A 21851-nucleotide genomic window follows, 5' to 3' on the forward strand; every position below is an offset into this window, starting at 1 on the left:
GGTTCAGAAACTGGGGGGATGCTCAATTGCAGAACAGACTTAGGGTCTGTGCACGAATGTGGTTTCTCCAGTGGAAAATGTTTGTCCTCTGGGGCCACAAAGGTCCTTGTACCCACCCCCTTGGCCCCACTCTGCCAGCATAGGGGGCCTGCTGTGTGCAAGTGGACAGAAGGAAAAGAAAGGTCGAGAAAGAGAAACTTGAAGTCAGTGGCTCTTAACCTTCAGGAATCTAGTGAAGTCATGTACCAGGAGGTGCTCACACATAGAATATTTTGCATACCATTTAAAAGGGGGTTCACAATTCTGATTAAAAACATCTGCTTGGCAAGTGCCCACTGAATGAACTATGAGCACCTCCTCTAGGAAGCCTTCCCGGCCCCCATCCTGTGTTTCAGGGTCTTCATGCCCTCCTCCTCCTTGTACCCTCAGAGGGGCTGTCATTACCTGTCCCTTCCTGTGTCCCCCATGGGAGGGCAGGGACCACCATGACTGTTCTGTGTGTGCCAAGTGCTGAGTGGGTGGCAGCAAATACCTGCTGAATGGGTGGGGGCTCGCCCCTGGCGGTAAATCGGGGGTGGCCTGGCCTTACTTCGTGGGGCAGGGCTTCGTCAGTGTTGAGTGGACTTGGAACCCAGCCGCCTCTACTGCAGACAGCTCTGCTGCCCCCTGTGTGAGTTGAACAGCCATGAAGATGGGAGGGTCGCCTGCACTCCCCTTGCTGGAAGGGCCGATCAAGGGGGCACCTCATGAGACCTTTCCCCTCCCCCTCCCCCTCCTGCCGGGTCCAGCTGGAGCAGAGTGAAGCCAAGTGTGAAGATGCCTTGAAGACCCAGAAGGCGCTGACAGCAGACCTGGAGAACATGCACAGCGAGCTGGAGAGCATGGCCCGCAGCAAGAGCCTGGTACCTGTGCCTCCCGGGGCGGGACCGCCGCGGACACAGCGGGAGGGCCCGGGGCACGCCCTGTGCTGTGCGCGGAGGTCCAGGCGCCCCTCGTAGACCCACTGAGTGCTCGGCACTGGGAGAGTACTGGCAGCTTTCTCGGAGCTGAGCGTGATCGAGGCGTCGGGGGGGTGTGTGAGGGTCAGCTGTATGAAGGGAGGCAAGGCGGCCCCTGTGGGCCCAGGGTGCTCAGCCCCGGGGGACACTTCCAGTCTGAGCCTGTCGTTCGCTCAGCACCGGAACCGGACGTGGGAGTGCAGCCATCTGTCGTGAGCCCACACCATGCCCGCCACCGCCAGTCACCTGTGGTAGACCAGCTGTGTGCTCACCACGCCAGGAGGGCATGTGGCCGCTGTTGCGGGCTACTTCTTCAGGGCCAGACTTCCAGGCGGAGCCCGTTTGGACTCACTCCTAAAAGGACCCCAGCCATCTGGGATCTCAGCGCTGATCAGGGACAAATGACCATGCATCACAGATCTATTACGCTGGTGAAGATGGGGTGTGGTTTCTATGTGCCCTCTCTGGGTGTACAGGGTTGGCTTAAATTTATACACAACATGTAAAACCCTAAAGTTTAGGTGGAGCTAGAGAGTTATCGGCAAAAGCTTATATCTGGCCCTTTTGTCCCAGGTTTGGTTGGTGCTAGATCGAGGGGAACCTGCCCATAAACACTGACATACACTCGTGTACAGGGATGAATGTACACGCTGACATACAAGGTCACAGACTCACCTCCAGATAAAGACCCTTGTAGGTAAAATAAACATCTAAGTTTAGCCATAGTTACTGAGATTACTCACACATATGCACCATGCTCACTTAAGTTGTGTATGAGTAGATTCCTGGGTGGGCTTACAGATCTATCCACGCACACATGCTGCATTCATGCAGCCAGCCGCATGCCTGCCTAGTGTGCATGACATACCCACAGGAGGTGCTGACACACCCACGGGCAAGTGTCCCTGCTGCTCATCACCCCCTCCCCCCCCCCCCAGAGCTTCTCCCACCCCCTCCTACCTCACCTGCCCTCGTCCTGCTCTGCCAGGTGGACGAGCAGCTGTACCGGCTGCAGTTTGAGAGGGCGGACCTCCTGAAGCGCATTGATGAGGACCAGGACGATCTGAACGATCTCATGCAGAAGCACAAGGACCTCATTGCTCAGGTAGTGGCCTTGGGCAGAAGGCGGCTTGGCGGCCTTGGGCGGGTGGGCGGGGACAGTGAGCAGGCCACTCAGTCGGGCCACTCTCTGGTCTCAGGACCTTGGAGGATAAACCACAAAGGTAAATAGGAATCATGACTCAAACTTACTTTTGTTCAAGATGGACATTTATTTGTTGATTTACAAAAGCAGTAAATTAGTACGCCCATTATAAATACTGTAAAAGAATAAATACCTGTGGAAAATAGAAAGCAAGGAGCCCTCCTCCCCTCTGGAACCCTCTCTGGGGATAGTCACATTCAGCCATTTGGCTCAAGTCTTTCTTAAGGACTCTCCATTGCCTCATTTAGTCTTCAGACAGACCCTATGTAGAGGGTCTCAGCAGAGACCATCAGCCAATTTTACAGATGGGGACACTGAGGTGCAGAGAGGTTCTGCAGCTTGCTATGACTGGAATCCACGTCTGGAACCCCAGTTACCTGACCTCAAATAGTACTCTTCCCTCCGAATTCTGGCCCTAGTGCCACAGCCGTCTCATTCCATCTGGGCTCTCAGGGCCTGTGATAAGGTGCTGGACAGTTGACCGAAGCTATGGGCTATGGCGTGGGAATGAACTGCTGTCGCTGAGATCCTGGGGGGATGTGAGGGGCCCTTTAGAACTAGCTGTTGTCACAGACACTCTGTGATATGCACATATCTGTGGGTGGGAGAACAAGGGACTTCCAGCAGAGCCTGTGGTCTCAAGATGACACTTTTCATCTCACCAGTCTGCTGCTGACATTGGGCAGATCCAGGAACTACAGCTGCAGCTGGAGGAAGCCAAGAAGGAGAAGAACAAGCTTCAGGAACAAGTATGTGCTCACAGCCGCCGTGTAGTGGGGGAGGGCCACGGGAACTGCTTTTCATTCACTCAGTTGTTCACTCAGCTTCAGTCACACGGCAGATGAATTGAGGACAGTTCCAGAAGACACACACACCACTGCCCGTGCTTGTTCACACCCGTAGACACGCAAACACACACCACTGCCCATGCTTGTTCACACCCGTAGACACGCAAACACACACCACTGCCCATGCTTGTTCACACCCGTAGACACGCAAACACACACTACTGCCCATGCTTGTTCACACCCGTAGACACGCAAACACACACTACTGCCCATGCTTGTTCACACCCATAGACACACACACACACTACTGCCCATGCTTGTTCACACCCATAGATGCCGCACGCAGTGAGGCCTATCAGACATTCAGAGCAGGATTTCTCCCCCTGAGAAGTGGCTCCAAGGAACAGGGCTGGTCAGTGCAAGACAGGATCACCAGCCTCTGTGAAACTTCCTTTTAAGTCCTGATTTCTCCTAAGTTCCCTAAATTCCCCTCATTACCTAGTGAGTTGCTACCATCCATGAAACTCTCAAAGCTCTCTTAGAACCCACGCATGTGCCCACTTAGTGACTTGGTTCCAGCAGTCCATGTGGGCAAAGAATGACCACAGCAGAACAAAATAACAGTGGGAGTGGCCATTTGCTGGTGCTTATTATGTGCAAGGCATTAATCTCCTCCAGTCTCCATTCATGAGAGTGAGTACACAGGCTCAGGGGAGCACACTGACCTTCCCAGACTCAGCCAGCTAGCCTGGGGAGCCAGCTTTGGAACTCCAGGATAGCGGCTTGGCTCCCAAACCTACTTTCAGTAGTGTCCTTGATGCGAAAGCTTTGCTGCCCTCAGACCCCAGGGCAAGAGCCGGAGGTAAGCGAAGCACTGGCTACAGGCCTGAGTGAAAGCTGAAGGCACGGGCAGGGTGGGCTCCAGGGGCGGGTCCTCAGCCTGGATCTGGCAGTGCCTGCACACCTGAGCTGAGAAGGAGCGGTGTGGATGGCCCCGGAGCTGGGTCTGGCCGGAGCCCCCGATCCAGGACTCAGGCTGCCGCAGGGTCAGTAGCCGTCTTGGGTGCATTCCCAGCTGCAGGTGGCCCAGATGCGCATCGAGTACCTGGAGCAGTCCACCGTGGACCGGGCCATCGTCAGCAGGCAGGAGGCAGTCATCTGTGACCTGGAGAACAAGACAGAGTTCCAGAAAGTGCAAATCAAGAGATTCGAGGTACCAGTTGGCGTGTAAATGTTGCCCAGACCTAGAGCTGTGCGGGCTTTTGTGCCGGCTCCACCCTTCCCCCTCCCTTCGTCTGTCCTCCCGTATGCCTCTGTCTGTATCTGTATCACTCACCCACCTCCCACCTGAGTTCCCTCCCTCCCTCCTTCCTTCAGTCTCCCTGGCCCACTAGCTGCTCATCCACTCGGCCTGTCCGCCTCCTCCATCCCCATCTCTATCCACCGGCGTTGGTCCATCCATCTTCCCCCTTCCATTTGTTCTACTTCCTTTTTCTTCTTTCTTTGCTTCCTCTCTGCTTTTCTCCCCTTTAGACCTTGATCCCTCTGTCCATCTTTTATCCATTGATCCATTTCTGCCCATCTTCACCCGCTGCCCCCCGCTCATCCACACAGGCGTGGGACACTTCTTTTGTAGCTAGTGTCAGGCTTTGTTTCAGGAGCATGAAAGATAGATGCTGCTTCCCAGAAGCACAGAGCTTTGTAGGAGACGTGGGTGCAGAGTACATCATGAGAAACGCTGGGCTGGAAGAAGCATAAGCTGGAATCAAGATTGCCGGGAGAATTATCAATAACCTCAGATATGCAGATGACACCACCCTTATGGCAGAAAGTGAAGAGGAACTAAAAAGCCTCTTGATGAAAGTGATAGAGGAGAGTGAAAAAGTTGGCTTAAAGCACAACATTCAGAAAACGAAGATCATGGAATCTGGTCCCATCACTTCATGGGAAATAGATGGGGTAACAGTAGAAACAGTGTCAGACTTTATTTTTTGGGGCTCCAAAATCACTGCAGATGGTGACTGCAACCATGAAATTAAAAGATGCTTACTCCTTGGAAGAAAAGTTATGACCAACCTAGATAGCATATTGAAAAGCAGAGACATTACTTTGCCAACAAAGGTCCATCTAGTCAAGGCTATGGTTTTTCCTGTGGTCATGTATGGATGTGAGAGTTGGACTGTGAAGAAAGCTGAGTGCCGAAGAGCTGATGCTTTTGAACTGTGGTGTTGGAGAAGACTCTTGAGAGTCCCTGGACTGCAAGGAGATCCAACCAGTCCAGTCTAAAGGAGATCAGTCCTGGGTGTTCTTTGGAAGGAATGATGCTAAAGCTGAAACTCCAGTACTTTGGCCCCCTCATGCGAAGAGTTGACTCATTGGAAAAGACTCTGATGCTGGGAGGGATTGGGGGCAGGAGGAGAAGGGCACAACAGAGGATGAGATGGCTGGATGGCATCACCGACTCGATGGATATGAGTTTGAGTGAACTCCGGGAGTTGGTGATGGACAGGGAGGCCTGGCGTACTGCAATTCATGGGGTCGCAAAGAGTCGGACACGACTGAGTGACTGAACTGAACTGAAACACCCATAATAAGGAGAGAGGCCTGTGAGGCTTGAAGGATGGAAGTCTTTTCAGGCTAGGGAATCAGGGACGTTTCCAGGCGGATGTTTCCAGGACTTGGATGGGCAGTGGTGGGGTTCAGTGACTGTCTTCACTGTTAGCTCTGTACACCAGCGGCATGGGACATTTACAGAGGCCGTCACCACTGCCAGAACCTTCTACATCAGCTGCTCCACGTGATGTTCATCGCAGCCCCTGGGGCAGGTGGGAGAGAGTGAGAAGATGGCCCCGGAAAGGTCGAGTCTTTCAAGATAAAGCGGGTAGCATCAGGGATAAGAGAAGACTGACTCCTGACCTTTGCTCCCTTCTGGTCTCGGGTTCTCATCTCCTGTGGCTAGCTGGCTCCCCGACAGGGTGACCGTGTGTTTGGTCAATGGAAGGCTACTCTTCTCACTCTGAAACATTTTCTCCTGACCCTCTGTTGGGCATCTGGTCTCTAGGAAAGCTGCTCTGGATGAAGACCAGAGAAAAACTCTCCGCCTTGACCCTCCATGGTTCTCAGAATTGCTCACGGGATTCCTCAGGGCATAATTGTCTCTGCAGATCTCCATGGAACTCTGATCTGTGATATTTTAAATGACGAAATATGTAATATTGAGCTGCATCACATAGAATTTTTTGCTTGATTCTAGCAGCAGCAGAGAAAAAAGCCATGGTAGAATAACTTGAAACGGCAGATTCTATCTCCAGACTCACCTTTCCTCTGACATCACTGTTGGAATTTAGCAGAGCCCCAGGTCCTGGAGATGGGAGACCTTGGGGACACAGTTTGGGCACTCTTCTTATGACCCTCCTGTTGCCCTTTGAAACTGTTACTAAACTCCAGCTGAATGGGAAAAGAGGAAACAAGTTGTGAAGCTTTCCTTTCAGACTATCATTCAGACTCTGATCTGGAAAGGGGTTCAGAATCCTTAGCATGGACCTAAAATCTTCACGCAGGCTCCATTTTATGTCAACACTCGAGTATTTGCCCACCAGAATCGATTGGTTCCAGACTTGTTGGCCATGAATTTTGCAGCCCCCGCTGTTGGGTTAAGGTCTTCAGTGATGCCCACAGCTCTTTTCTCTCTCTTCATAGTTTCATCGTGTCCTTCTGGCCTTTACACACACACACACACACAAAGAAGAATGCCATAAAGTAGGAGAGCTGAGGCTCACAGGAGATGACTTGCTCAAACCTCCTTGTTTTACAAATCAGGAAACAGAAACCCACCTTGGGGAAGGGGTTTGCACCCACCTCTCCCTCTCCTCCCTGCCTGATGTCTTCTCCATGGCACCACTCCACCTTCCAAACCTTCAGCTGAATGAAGGCTGCTATAAATATTAATTCCCAGCCCTTACCCAGCACACAGGACGTGCTGGGTACTGAGCCAAGCCTTCTGTATAACTTAATGTGTCCAACTCTCAGAGCATCCCTGAGACATAGGTACAGGCATCCCTTCCTCTCAGAAAGGTTAATTACCTGCCCAGGGTCACACAGCTAGGCAGATAGGTAGAGGTAGGATTTGAACCCAGAGCGTGAATTCAGCGTCAGTCACTATGTACACTGCCTTCCAGAGTAACAGCTCTCATTTTCTACGTTTCCTTCATTTTTGTACCAGAAATCATGGTTCTTACCCCAGTCGCTTCATTAAAAGGCACAGAGACTCAGCAGAGGGTTTCTGTTCTGGAGCCCCCCGGTGTCAGGCCCCAGACCTCTAACTCCAGGCTGGGTGTGTGCCCTCTGCCCGGGCTGCAGGTGCTGGTGATCCGGCTTCGGGACAGCCTGATCAAGATGGGCGAGGAGCTCTCGCAGGCGGCCGCGGCCGAGTCCCAGCAGCGGGAGAACAGCCAGTACTACCAGCGGCGCCTGGAGGAGCTTAAGGCGGACATGGAAGAGCTGGTGCAGCGGGAGGCCGAGGCCAGCCGGCGGTGCATGGAGCTGGTGAGTGCCGTCCTGGGACCGGGGTTCTGGAGGGGAGCCCTCCTCCTTTCTGAGGAAGGGCCTCAGGCGCAGGCCTCTAGGGACTTGGTGTAAACCGGAAGCAGGGAAGAAACTGGCAGGGGATGGGCTGCGAGCCGACCCTGCCACTGGCCCCAAACTCCGGGGGCGTGTCCAATGCCGTTCACTCCTGCAGGATGGCGTTCAGCCACCTTTGTGTCTCAGGCTCCGAACTTTCTCTTCCTGCCTCACACTTTCTGCTCCAGAGGCAGGGCAGCCTTGTGCAAAGAGGAGAGACTCAGCATTTACTAAATTTCTCTCTTGCATACTCCTAAGACCCATAATACCATGTAATCGTCATGTAGTCGTTACAGCCATGCCAAGTCGGAATTATTATCCCCCTTTACAGATGAGGAGACTGAGGCTTGACAGAGCAGACTTGTCCAGGTCATACCTAGCAAGCACGAGAGCTCTTCCTGGGCTGTTAACAACCACCACAGAGATAAAAGACAAAAGCAGTTGTGCTAAGCCCACTGCTTATTAAGCATTGGCCAGGTGCCAGGTTCTGAGTTAATCCTTTCTCATTTAAATCTCTGTGCAATCCTGTGAGGCAGGTACTGATCTTATTGCCATTTTCAGATGGGAAAGCCGAGGCCCGGGGACACACACGTGTCAGACTGAGGCCCAGAGTGGTACATTCACTTTCTCAGGGCCACACACAAGTGAGACATTGAGCTCAGCTCTGCCCAACTCTGCAGTCTCCGCCTTTATTCACTGAGCCATGCTTGTCCCCTGCTGTGGCTCAGGCTACATTTTAAATTGCATTTCCTTCCCAATGGGAAGGTTTCTCCATAGTCGATTATATTTTCATGAGGACAGTTTCCTGCAGGGATCACAGAGCACCTGAGACAGCCTGCTCCTCCTCTCCCTCAGGAGCCCAGCTGTCTCCCAGCCTCCAGGTTTCCACTTGCGTGGCCTGGGAGGCACCCGGCACCCCCTTGACCTGCCACCAGGCACCTGATCTGAGACAACCCATATCGCGCTGTGGTTCAGCCCAGAGGGCTCTAAATCACCGTCATTATCTCTTTCCTGCCCGGTCCACTCTGGGCTGTGACAGGTCTCACCACCTGTCCTCCTGCAGCAAGTTTATTTCTCGGGCCCCTGCCTCCCGCGGCCGGTGTCACTCCCGTCAGCTCTGCCCTTGACAGGCCAGCAGGCCGCCTGTCGTGTGGGTTGGCGAGGCTCCGCACAGAGACCCAGGTTCCCAGACAGAATCCGAGCCCTGTGACTGGCAGCTCCTCCACTCCACCTCGCCCCCAGTGGCCCCAGGAGCGGGTGAGGCTCTTTCTTCCAACTGACAGGCTAACTTCCTCGTTGACCATCCCTGCTTCTCATGCAGCCCAGCTCCCCTCCTGCCAGCTCTGGCTGGACTCAGACAGCATTCCAGCCTTTCCCCTCTGATGTCTTCGTTAACTGGCCACACACCCAGGCTTTCCGGTCACATCAGGTGGTGGTTTTCCTCCTCTCCCCTCTGCTCTTTTTCTCTTTCTCTCTTTGAGCTGTCCTCTCCTTTCCGCTCTTCTTAACTTCCCTCTGCGCACCCCTATTGGGTGGAACATGACTCTCCTTTCCAGGGACATCGTATACTTAAGATCTATAAAGGCCCTAAAAGATGGCAAAGGTTATAGTGCAACCCCCATAATACGGATCAAAACTCTAAAGCACAAAGCTTACACATTTGCTGGTTAGACCTGCATTTTCTCTGGTTTCCTGTTTCAAGATTCTGGATAAGCTTACCAAGGCTGAACTATCCTTTTCATTTTGTTGTCTTTGGGGGTGGGTGGTGTATTAGTTTTCTAGGGCTGCCTTGGAAATTTACTCCAAACTGGGTGGTTTGTTTATTTGTTTATTTAATATAAATTTAGTTTAATTGGAGGCTAATACTTTACAATATTGTATTGGTTTTGCCATACATTGACATGAATCTGCCACGGGTGTACATGTGTTCCCCATCCTGAAGCCCCCTCCCACTTCCCTCCCCATCCATATGTATTTGACTGCACTGGGTCTTAGTTGCAGCTCCCAGGATCTTTGATCTTTGTTGTGGCATGCAGGGTCTAGTTCCCTGACTAGGGATTGAATCTGGGCCCCCTGCACACGGAATGCAAACTCTTAGCCACTGGACCACTAGGGAAGTCCTAACTGGGTGCTTTAAACCGAGAGCAATTTTTTCTCTCATGGTTCTGAAGGCCAAAGTCTGAAATCAGAATATTGGCAGGTCCACGCTCCCTCTGATGGTTCCAGGGTAGAATTCTTGTTTGCCCTTACAAATTCTGGTGGCTCTAGGTGGCCCTTGGCATGTGGCTGGGTCACTCCAGCCTCTGCCTCTGTCTCCACATGGTCCTCCTGTGCGTGTGTGTGTCAGATGCCCTTCGACCTTTTCTACTAAGGCCACCTGTAACGGGATTTCGGGCCCACTCTAAATCCAATCTGATTTCATCTGAGGTCTTTGCCTTAGTTATATTTATAAACATGCTTTTTCCGCATAAGGCCGTGTTGACAGGTTCTGGGAGGAGGTAACTCTCAGGGGGCCCCTCTTCCAGCCCCTCCGGAGGGAGGGTGCGTTGCTGCACAGCCGGCTGTTGCTGCAATGATTCTGTGGGGGCAGGGCGCACAGGGACAGCATCAGGCCACAGGCCTGTCCTAATAGTGGATGTCCCCAGCTCATCAACCCACCTGCCTTCTTACAGACACCTTGCCTTTGAGCCCCAGGATAGATATTTCCACTGGGGGAGGAGACGATGTCATATTTCCTCATATCCTCATTTATCAATTTACTGAACACCAACTCTGGGCATGGCACGCAGATGGCATTGGAGGGGAGGGACAGGGAATCACACGGCCCCTGCTTTTTGCAGAAGCTGACAGTGTGGGCAGAGCACTGCTGGTGGGAGAGTTGGGTGAGGGGAGTTCTCAGAGGAGGCCTGTTGCCGAGGCCCCTCCCGTTGGCGTGGCGTCCTGGCACTCTGCCAGGCATCCAGGAGATGGCATCTCACCTTTCAGGCTTATGGCTATGCCACCAGTTTGCCTTCTTCCCTTCCACCCCATAAGACAAGGGATGGCTGCTCTGTGCCGTGTGTTCTTGATAGACTTCACCTGGGAGGCAGTCAGGGTTCCAGTTCTTTCATTCTTTGAATTGATATATATCCCTAGTTTTTACTCCAGGCCAAACCCAGGGCTGGATGTTAGGGACTAGCAGGGAAAGATGGACCCTCACCCCCAAGGAGCGTAAACCTCAGGGAGAAACACCGCCAAGGCTACTGCTTGTGTATTTTCTATGTTTCTCTGTGCTGGTGGCTCCGAACTTTCGCGGGAGAACAAAGGATCCGTGTGCTGGACGGTCTTACAAGGCCAGTTGGCATCATGCTCCTGCTCACAAGTCATTTTCTGTGAGTAACCATTGCCCTCTTCTATCTTGAAAGTTCAAATCTCCCTGAGAGAGAGAATGAGTTTCTGAACTCCCTGAGCCAAGCATTCATGCATTTGTTCCCTGAACACACATTGATTGGGTCACTCTGGGCTTTGGCTCTTTGCAGATGTCATCTTTTTTTTAAAAAAAAAAAGTTTATTTATTTGGTGCCTGCCAGATTTGTGTTGCGATACACAGGACCTTTAGTTGAGGCAAGCAAAGTCTTAGTTGCAGCAGGTGGGATCTAGTTCCCTGACCAGGGATCAAACCCTGGCCCCCTGCATTGCAGCTGCAGTGTCTCAGTCACTGCACTGCCAGGGAAGTCCCAGATGTCACCTTCTTTCATGCTTCTATCACCCCAGCAGGTGTGGACGCGTGGTGCAACCCCAGGGCTGCAGAGTCAGGTGGCAGAGCTGGGGTCAGCTTCCCTGCGTGTCCAGCTCAAAGCTCTCACTGGGACAGCACACTGCCCTCCCAACCCACCCCTGCTGAGAGATGGTCTCTCTGCTGCAGGAGACCCCGCAAAGGAACCCGCATCCTGGGCCGTGGCGAGAAGCGGGAAGGATGTTGATGGCTCTGCCCTCTGCTTTCCTTCCCGCCTGTCCCAGCTGGTACCATTTGTCACTGCCAGTGTTGGTTTAAAAGGCCGTGAGTTGTTTCGTGTGAATGATTTACACCCCTGGCCGGTGCACCGGCACGTCCAGATCAGGATCAATTACCCCGCCAATGGAACTTCTCTTCCCAGAAAAAAGAAAAATGAGGTTTTGCCATTAATTTTCGTAAATGTACTATTCCTGGCGACTCCAGGAGCCATTATGGAAAAAAGAATATTCTGGCTCTAAATCATTCAAGACCCTTTGTCATTGGGGTGGCGAGACAGCTCATCTGTGGATTTATGTCCTGTTGTTTTTCCATAGTTAACAGAGCTCGGGCGAAACCACCTCAGCCCCAGGACAGTGTAGCCAAGGGAGGTCAAGGGCAACTGAAAGAACTGAGGGTGACTGGAAGGCCAGGCCTCTGCTGGCTTCCAGCCAGATGCACCGGCTTTGAAGGCTGTGCCTGTTGGGTTTACCCTTCATTACTTGGGTCTGACACTGTAGTCTTAACTTTCCCTTGAGCCTCATGCTCTTTTACGAGCTGGCGCCTCTGCTCACTCTTAGCTCATCCCCCAGTGACCCAAGCTAGAAATCACAATGGCCCTTCTTTCTCCGGCCCACACAGATTAATGGCCACGCCTGCTGATTTTACCCTATTGAGGTAGTTTTCAAATCCACCCACTCATGTTCCAACCCTATGTCCTCTGTCTTTATTTTAATCTGCAACCCACCCTGGACTAGGCCTGTACAGTTACCTTGTATCTTGGCTCCCCACTGCTCCTATATGCTTGCCCCTCCCTGCAGATCCTTCTAGAAGGGGCACATCTTTACTGTGTCACTCTTCTGCTAAGAAACCTTCCATGGCTCTCCTCCACTGCCTTCAGAACAGAGTCCCAGCTGCTTCCTAGAGGTCGAGCCTCTGTAGGTTTCTCTGCCTTTGGTTGTCGGCCTCTTATCACCTCACATGATCTACTCGAGCATGAAGGCCCCTACGTCAGGTTATTTCTTGACTCATCACCTTTGTTCTCATGCATCCCTCTGCCTGCCTCCTCAACCTTTCAGATTCAGATCAGGGCTCACTGCCAGGAAGCCCTCAAGGTTACGTAACTCCTCTGTGTTCCCACATGGCCTTGTGTTCACCCCATTTACACACATTATTATGATTACCTGTGTTCTTGTCTTCCTAGACTAGGAGTCTCTGAGATAAGGGGTGGGTTTATTCAACTGTTGGTCTCCAGTTCAGGGTCAGGCACAGGATAGAGCCTCAGAAATTGTTTGCTGAGTGCTTTCCATAGCATTTTGAAGTTTTACATTTTAAGAGAACAGCTCAAAAATTATCTTAGAAGTTGGAACTTTCAGATCAACACACTTTGGTTTGCATCCTGCTACATGGCTGTGCCCTCTCCCTGATGTTCTGGGAGGTGCAGACATGGGTGGACCAGGACCTATGCCTCTGGAGCTCTCAGGATCCAGAGGAGGAGATGCATGTGTCTCTGAATATTTCTGATACAGGCTGGGATATGCAAGCGAAAAAGAGGAAGTGGTTTGGTAGAACTGGGAGACCTGGAGAAGTTTGCCTAGAGGATGTACCATCTGAACATCTTAAATGATGAGTCAGAGTAGGCTGGAAGCTTTGGGGTGCTGTGTATAGTTGCTCAGTCATGTCTAACATATTGCAGCCCCATGGACTATGGCCCGCCAGGCACCTCTGTCCATGGGGATTCTCCAGGCAAGAATACTGGAGTGGCTTGCCATGCCCTGCTCCAGGGGATCCTCCTGACCAGTTCTCACTGGTCTGGCTATGGACATGGAGTCTCTCTTTCTCTCTCATTTCCTCACACAATTGTTCTGGCTCATCTTGGGGAGGAGGATCTGCATTAGTTTCTCAGAGCTGCCATAACGGATTACCAAAAACTGGTTGTTTTTAGACAGAGATGTGTCCTTGCATGGTCCCAGGGGCCGGAAGTCTGAGAGCAAGGTATCAGCATGCCCACTCCCTCTGCAGGCTCTGGGGGAGATTCTTGCCTTCTTCTAGCTCCTGGGGGCTCCAGGCGTTCCATCTCACTGCCCATCTTCACATGGTCTTCGTCTGTTCCCCATCTCTGTGTCCTCTCTTCTCCTAAGGACACTGGGGCTCCGATTTAAAGCTCCCCTAATCTAGTCTGACCTTGTCTTAACCACATCTGCAAAGACCCTATTTCCAAAAAGGTTATAGTCTCAGGTTACAAGTGGATATGATTTTTGGAGAGGACACCTCAGCTCACTACAGGGTGGTGGAAAGATCACTGGATTCGAGGTATGAGACTGTGGATGGCTAAGTGAACACTGCAGAACCTCAGTTTCCCCTTCTCTAAAATGGGAGCAAGATACAGCTGATCTCATCGGGTGGCAATGAGGATGAACTGAGATGGTGTGTGTAGAAGTGCCCAATGATAGCACACAGTAGGCACTTAATAGATGCTACTGTTTTCTTTCTCCTTTCTTTTCACTCCTATGATGACTCTGTCTTCGTCCACTCAGACAACATCCTATGTCCACCAGCTCCGTGTGCGCATCCTGCCCCGCACCCATGATGGCTGGGGGCCGTGTTGATGAGAGCTAGGGCTTTACAGCTTACTGCATGCTGGGCGTTGGGGGTAAGGGCTTTACCTGAGATCTGTCCTTTAAGTCTCACCCTTGGAGGTCATTGTCCCTCTTTTACCAATAAAGAAATCAAGATCGGAGAACTGGAGCAACCGTTCCAAGGTCTACACCCCAGTCAGTTGGCTGAGATAGAGTCTGGACACAGGTCTGCACTGGCTCAAACTGGCTCTTCTTTGGAAGATATAGACACATGCTACTTAATCATTCAAGTACATATTTTGCAAGTGAGTTATAAAAATCAATATTGCTCTTGATTCTATAATCTAGGGTTTCTCAGTCTTGACATTACTGACATTTTGGGTCAAATAACTGTCTGATATGCTGGCTGTCCTGTGCCTTGTTGGATATTCAGCAGCATCCCTGGCCTCTGCCCAGCACGTGCAAGTAGCCCCACCTCAGGTCATCACAAAACTGTCTCCAGACCTTGCCAGCTGTCCCCTGGGGAACAGAGTCACTCTGTTAATAATCACTGCTCTAATCCCATCCTCTCAGTAACCCTAAGTAACGCCTACAATACTGTCCGCTTCCTGTGTATGTGTCTATGTGTGTGTGTTAGTCACTCAGTCGTATCCGACTCTTTGCAACCCTGTGGACTAGCCCGCCAGGCTCCTCTGTCCATGGGACTCTCCAGGCAAGAATACTGAAGTGGGTTGTCATGCCCTTCTCCAGGGGAATCTTCCTAACCCAGGGATCAAAACCAGGTCTGCTGCGTTGCAGGCAGATTCTTTACCCGCTGAGCCACCAGGGAAGCCCCCCTCATTTGACAGATGATCAAACTGAGACTCAGGGCAGGGTGTGGGGAGTGACCTGAGGTCACAGGAAAACTGCAGTGGGAAGACTGCAGGGTAGTCTCAGGGTAGACTCAGGGTAGGAGGAAGAGGCAGCCTAACCCCTAAACTCAAAGGGAAAAGGCAGAAGCAGTGCCAGCAAACCCAGTCCTAACCTTCCCGAGACCCAGAGGTGACTTCACAGCAGGGTCTAATTCAGAGTGGAATGGGAGGCCTCGCTGCAGACTATGTGCTTTTAATAATGTTTAAATAAAACATGGGAGCGTGGGTGTGATCTCCGCACTGAGCCTGGCTCGTCAGCAGCCCAGGGAGAGTCATAAATAGTTAATAGACAACCACTTATGGCTCTACTTCTGTTAAACCCAACATCAATTATATATGGTTCATGAATTATGTATCTGGTGTTACTTTGGGGTATATTTTCCACCTTTGGGGGAAAAGAGTGAAAAGAATGTGAGGCCTAACAGAGAAGGGATGGCTGTCTTCCATGCTGGTGAATTTCCCTCTGAGGAGGGAGCCTCTCATGGATGCAGTGGGGACTGTTCCAGTGAACTTAGACCTGGGGAGACTCAGATCACCAGGAGGAGAGCGGGGGCTGTGGTGTGCCGGCTGGCGTTAACACTCGGCTCTGCAGGGTAGGTGGAGTCCCGGCTGGTAGTGTTTTCCAACCTCTCTGATGTAAAGCCTCCCCCCGGGGCTGGTGCCCAGCCAACAGAGTGACGTCACGGAGTACGGCGTTGGGAAGCCTCGCAGAGCAGCACTGTTATATGGTGTCTTCACCATACAGGTGTGATAGACATGAACAGCTGCAGGAGCTCTCCAGATCCCCTGCATTGGCAGGTGGGTTCTTAACCACTACACCACCAGGAAAAGTCTCACCTTTGCTTTCAGTGTGATTTATTTAATTACTTGTAAGTTGATATTATTCAGCTTTTAATAATACGTAGCTGTGTAACAGCTGGCTCACAGAATTCCTGAAAATTCGGCCATCAGCTCTTGCCAGCCAATAAGAAACGAGTTCCAGCACCTAGCAGGCTTGGCGTCTCCTTGGGGGTGGGGTCGCCCTGCCCTGAGAACACGAAGAGCAAAAGTGGGAAGTCAGAAGGCTCTTAAATCACATCTCATCGCTTGCTGACTGCCCTTTTTTTTTTTTAAAGCCAGATTACACCAGTCTGAGAGCTCTGTCCTCTTGAGAACGTTCTTTCACCTCATGTATGAAAGGGGTGGGATCAAATCGACTCAGAAAGACTGAAGCGAGTAATCCATGCCACGCTTCTCGCTCTGCCTGCCACATAACTGCCCCTCCGGCATGCTGGCTGCTCCATCTCCCCGTCTAGTTCCCTTCTTCCTGTCTTCTGAGATTCTGGCCGCAGGTGCTATGGGCTTCAGGAAGCCCAAAGCCAGATTCTGTGTAGTTTTCATGTTTGCTTTTGCTTTGGTTTGAAGCTACCCAAACACCCACGTTTCCAAACTCTAGGTCAGATCACAGCCCCTCTCCCACCAGCTACACCCAGGGGCATCCACCAAGCCCAGAGTTAAGGATTTGATTTTAGAAAGCTCTCAGTGTTTGTCTCCTACCAATGACTCTGAATTTCAGAGCATAAAGATGAATTATTTTGTCTGGGAACTGGAGTATTTAAAAAGGCATTCCACGTGGAGGGCATTTGAGGCCGTGGTGCTGCTGCTGCTAAGTCACTTCAGTCATGTCCAACTCTGTGCGACCCCATTGACGGCAGCCCACCAGGCTCCCCTGTCCCTGGGATTCTCCAGGCAAGAACACTGGAGTGGGTTGCCATTTCCTTCTCCAATGCATGAAAGTGAAAAGTGAAAGTGAAGTCCCTCAGTCATGTCTGACTCTTAGTGACCCCATGGACTGCAGCCTACCAGGCTCCTCTGTCCACGGGATTTTCGAGGCAAGAGTACTGGAGTGGGGTGTCATTGCCTTCTCCCTGTGGGGCCATGAGCAGGGTGTAAATAACACCTTTTATAGCTCTCTTGACAGGGAGATAGCGCTCCTAATTACTGCCCCGTTATCTCAGCGTGATCCAAAGCAACCTGACACATTCCCTACACTCCCGCTTCACGTGCCATGTCTTTCCCCACTAGGAACGGCCTCCCATATTCTCAGAGAACTGGCAGGGAAAACGCGGCCTTTGTGTCACCCGGCCTGCCAGCACTGAGGGCCCCTCCTGCTTGTCTCCACACAGAGGTTTCCATACGAGAGAAACTTGTTCCTAAAAAGGACTTCGAACCTCATGTCACCAGCCCCAGATGTATTTCTGAAATGTGAATTTTCCTGAGCTCTCTTGATCCCAGGTGGTGAATGCGCTTCAATTCAAGAGATGTTATCATCTAATGAAATGAGTTTCTTTGCATCTGCCTCTGAGATGAGATATCTAGATAATAAAATCTATTACGGGAAGCCTACCTAGGAGTAATTGGGTCTATTACTCCCTGACTTATAGCATTGTTTCAGCATCAAAAACAGGCTCTCCAGTAATTAATCAGAATTTAAAGTTGCTAATACCAATTACACACAACGTGTGGAGTCTGGAGATGGCAAACTGAAGAACAAATACTAATCTCTTCCCCAGAGACTTCATCACTTGAACTCTTGTCACTTGAGACTTGCTGGAAATTAGAATAACTTAACTCCCCAAAGTTAATTACTTTATAAAAGGTGTGTGTGGGGGGAGATATTGGTTGAATGGTACAGGTATATATTAAATTATTTAAAAAATCCAATTGAAATTGTTTAGATGAGGTTAAGCCACACTTAACTGCATGTCAGAGAGGCTTGGGAAGGTCAGTCTTCACAACTGAAAAAGCACAGTCACTGTCCCAGTTGAACATCTTCAGGAGATAGTGATCCCAGGGAGCCCCCAGTCAAACCCTTAACGTTTTAAATTCATTTCCAAACTGTAATTTGGTTTGAAAGATAATTAATCTCTTTCTAGTGCTCTTTTTTCTTCTCTGGCTGAACTGAAACAGTGAGAAAGTAGAAGGAGATCTTAGAACCTGAGGATAAAGCAAGCAGTGGTAAAGAAAATTTGGCTGATTTGGAATAGCAAGTGTAGATTAATAAAAATGAATGACTGAACTGGTCTAAGTTAGAGCTCTTTTGGTTTTAAGCGGCAGAAACAAAGCTCAGATTGGCTTAATAAGCAAAAGGGAATTTATCACTTATTCTAATGAACTGGTCCTTTATAGAAAAAAAGAAATTTTGCTTACCTTTACCCTTGTACATGAAATTAAAAGATGCTTGCTTCTTGGAAGAAAAAGTGTGACCAACCTAGACAACATATTAAAAACCAGAGACATTACTTTGCCAACAAAGGTCCGTAGTCAAGGCTATGGTTTTTCCAGTAGTCATGTATGGGTGTGAGAGTTGGACCATAAAGAAAGCTGAGTGCCGAAAAACTGATGCTTTTCAACTGTGATGTTGGAGAAGACTCTTGAGAGTCCCTTGGCCTACTAGGAGATCCAACAGTCCATCCTAAAGGAAATCAGTCCTGAATATTCACTGGAAGGACTGATGCTGAGGCTGAAACTCCAATACTTTGGCCACCTGATGTGAAGAACTGACTCATTGGAAAAGACCCTGATGCTGGGAAAGATTGAAGGCGGGAGGAGAAGGGGACGACAGGATGAGATGGTTAGTGGCGTCACTGACTCAATGGGTATGAATTTGAGCAAGCTTTTGGAGTTGGTGATAGACAGGGAGGCCTGGCATGCTGCAGTCCATGGGGTCGTAAAGAGTCAGACCCAACTGAGCAAATGAACTGAACCCTCAAACATGGCTTGGCACATACTAGGCATAAAAAAATTTTCTCTGGTGGCTCAGAGGGTAAAGTGTCTGTCTGTAATGCAGGAGACCTGGGTTTGATCCCTGGATCAGGAAGATCCCCTGGAGAAGGAAATGGCAACACACTCCGGTACTCTTGCCTGGAAAATGCCATGGATGGAGAAGCCTGGTAGGCTACAGTCCAGTTCAGTTCAGTTGCTCAGTCAGGTCCGACTCTTTGCGACCCCATGAATCGCAGCACATCAGGCCTCCCTGTCCATCACCGACTCCCGGAGTTCACTCAGACTCACGTCCATCGAGTTGGAGATGCCATCCAGCCATCTCATCCTCTGTCGTCCCCTTCTCCTCCTGCCCCCAATCCCTCCCAGCATCAGAGTCTTTTCCAATGAGTCAACTCTTCGCATGAGGTGGCCAAAGTACTGGAGTTTCAGCTTTAGCATCCTTCCTTCCAAAGAAATCCCAGGGCTGATCTCCTTCACAATGGACTGGTTGGATCTCTTTGCAGTCCATGGGACTCTGAAGAGTCTTCTGCAACACCACAGTTCAAAAGCATCAATTCTTCGGCGCTCAGCCTTCTTCACAGTCCAACTCTCACATCCATACATGACTACAGGAAAAACCATAGCCTTGACTAGACAGACCTTAGTCAGCAAAGTAATGTCTCTGCTTTTGAATATGCTATCTAGGTTGGTCATAACTTTCCTTCCAAAGAGTAAGCGTCTTTTAATTTCATGGCTGCAGTCACCATCTGCAGTGATTTTGGAGCCCAAAAAAATGAAGTCTGACATTGTTTCCACTGTTTCCCCATCTGTTTCCCATGAAGTGATGGGACCGGATGCCATGATCTTCGCTTTCTGAATGTTGAGCTTTAAGCCAACTTTTTCACTCTACACTTTCACTTTCATCAAGAGGCTTTTTAGTTCCTCTTAGGAAAAGGAGTACATCAAGGCTGTATATTGTCACCCTGCTTATTTAACTTATATGCAGAGTACATCATGAGAAACACTGGACTGGAAGAAACACAAGCTGGAATCGAGATTGCCGGGAGAAATATCAATAACCTCAGATATACAGATGACACCACCCTTATGGCAGAAAGTGAAGAGGAACTAAAAAGCCTCTTGATGAAAGTGATAGTGGAGAGTGAAAAAGTTGGCTTAAAGCTCAATATTCAGAAAGTGAAGATCATGGCATCCGGTCCCATCACTTCATGGGAAATAGATGGGGAAACAGTGGAAACAGTGTCAGACTTTATTTTTGGGGGCTCCAAAATCACTGCAGATGGTGACTGCAGCCATGAAATTAAAAGACGCTTACTCCTTGGAAGAAAAGTTATGACCAACCTAGATACTATATTCAAAAGTAGAGACATTACTTTGCCGACTAAGATCCATTTAGTCAAGGCTATGGTTTTTCCTGTGGTCATGTATAGATGTGAGAGTTGGACTGTGAAGAAGGCTGAACGCTGAAGAATTGATGCTTTTGAACTGTGGTGTTGGAGAAGACTCTTCAGAGTCCCTTGGATTGCAAGGAGATCCAACCAGTCCATTGTGAAGGAGATCAGCCCTGGGATTTCTTTGGAAGGAAGGATGCTAAAGCTGAAACTCCAGTACTTTGGCCACCTCATGCGAAGAGTTGACTCATTGGAAAAGACTCTGATGCTGGGAGGGATTGGGGACAGGAGGAGAAGGGGACGACAGAGGATGAGATGGCTGGATGGCATCACCGACTCGATGGACATGAGTCTGAGTGAACTCTGGGAGTTGGTGATGGACAGGGAGGCCTGGCGTGCTGCGATTCATGGGGTCGCAAAGAGTTGGACACGACTGAGCGACTGAACTGAACTGAACTGAACTCACTTTCTGCCATAAGGGTGGTGTCATCTGTATATCTGAGGTTATTGATATTTCTCCCGGCAATCTTGATTCCAGCTTGTGTTTCTTCCAGTCCAGCGTTTCTCATGATGTACTCTGCATATAAGTTAAATAAGCAGGGTGACAATATACAGCCTTGATGTACTCCTTTTCCTATTTGAAACCAGTCTGTTGTTCCATGTCTGGTTCTAACTGTTGCTTCCTGACCTGCAGACAGATTTCTCAAGAGGCAGGTCAGGTGGCCTGGTATTCCCATCTCTTTCAGAATTTTCCACAGTTTCTTGTGATCCACACAGTCAAAGGCTTTGGCATAGTCAATAAAGCAGAAATAGATGTTTTTCTGGAACTCTCTGGCTTTTTCAATGATCCAGCAGATGTTGGCAATTTGATCTCTGGTTCCTCTGCCTTTTCTAAAACCAGCTTGAACATCTGGATGTTCTAGGTTCACGTATTGCTGAGGCCTGGCTTGGTGAATTTTGAGCATTACTTTACTAGCATGTGAGATGACTGCAATTGTGCAGTAGTTTGAGCATTCTTTGGCATTGCCTTTCTTTGGGATTGTAGTGAAAACTGACCTTTTCCAGTCCTGTGGCCACTGCTGAGTTTTCCAAATTTGCTGGCATATTGAGTGCAGCACTTTCACGGCATCATCTTTCAGGATTTGAAATAGCTCAACTGGAATTCCATCACCTCCACTAGCTTTGTTCATAGTGATGTTTTCTAAGGCCCACTTGACTTCACATTCCAGGATGTCTGGCTCTAGATGAGTGATCACACCATTGTGATTATCTGGGTTGTGAAGATCTTTTTTGTACAGTTCTTCTGTGTATTCTTGCCACCTCTTCTTAATATCTTCTGCTTCTGTTAGGTCCATACCATTTCTGTCCTTTATCGAGCCCATCTTTGCATGAAATGTTCCCTTGGTATCTCTAATTTTCTTGAAGAGATCTCTAGTCTTTCCCATTCTGTTATTTTCCTCCATTTCTTTGCATTGATCACTGAAGGAGGCTTTCTTATCTCGTCTTGCTATTCTTTGGAACTCTGCATTCAGATGCTTATATCTTTCCTTTCCTCCTTTGCTTTTCGCCTCTCTTCTTTTCACAGCTATTTGTAAGGCCTCCCCAGACAGCCATTTTGCTTTTTT

General features: G+C 50.0%; 1 protein-coding gene across 1 annotated transcript in view; it reads left to right on the forward strand.

Moving 5' to 3' along the window:
* Positions 1–21851, forward strand: part of MYO18B (myosin XVIIIB) — a 239396-nt gene that overhangs the window by 164472 nt on the left and 53073 nt on the right. Inside the window, 5 exon segments of the mRNA XM_052654574.1 lie at positions 789–902; positions 1987–2103; positions 2868–2951; positions 4066–4203; positions 7350–7535. Coding sequence (XP_052510534.1) covers positions 789–902; positions 1987–2103; positions 2868–2951; positions 4066–4203; positions 7350–7535 — 639 coding nt within the window.

The sequence above is a fragment of the Budorcas taxicolor genome, chromosome 17 (assembly GCF_023091745.1).
Source record: "Budorcas taxicolor isolate Tak-1 chromosome 17, Takin1.1, whole genome shotgun sequence".
NCBI classification, from domain to species: domain Eukaryota; kingdom Metazoa; phylum Chordata; class Mammalia; order Artiodactyla; family Bovidae; genus Budorcas; species Budorcas taxicolor.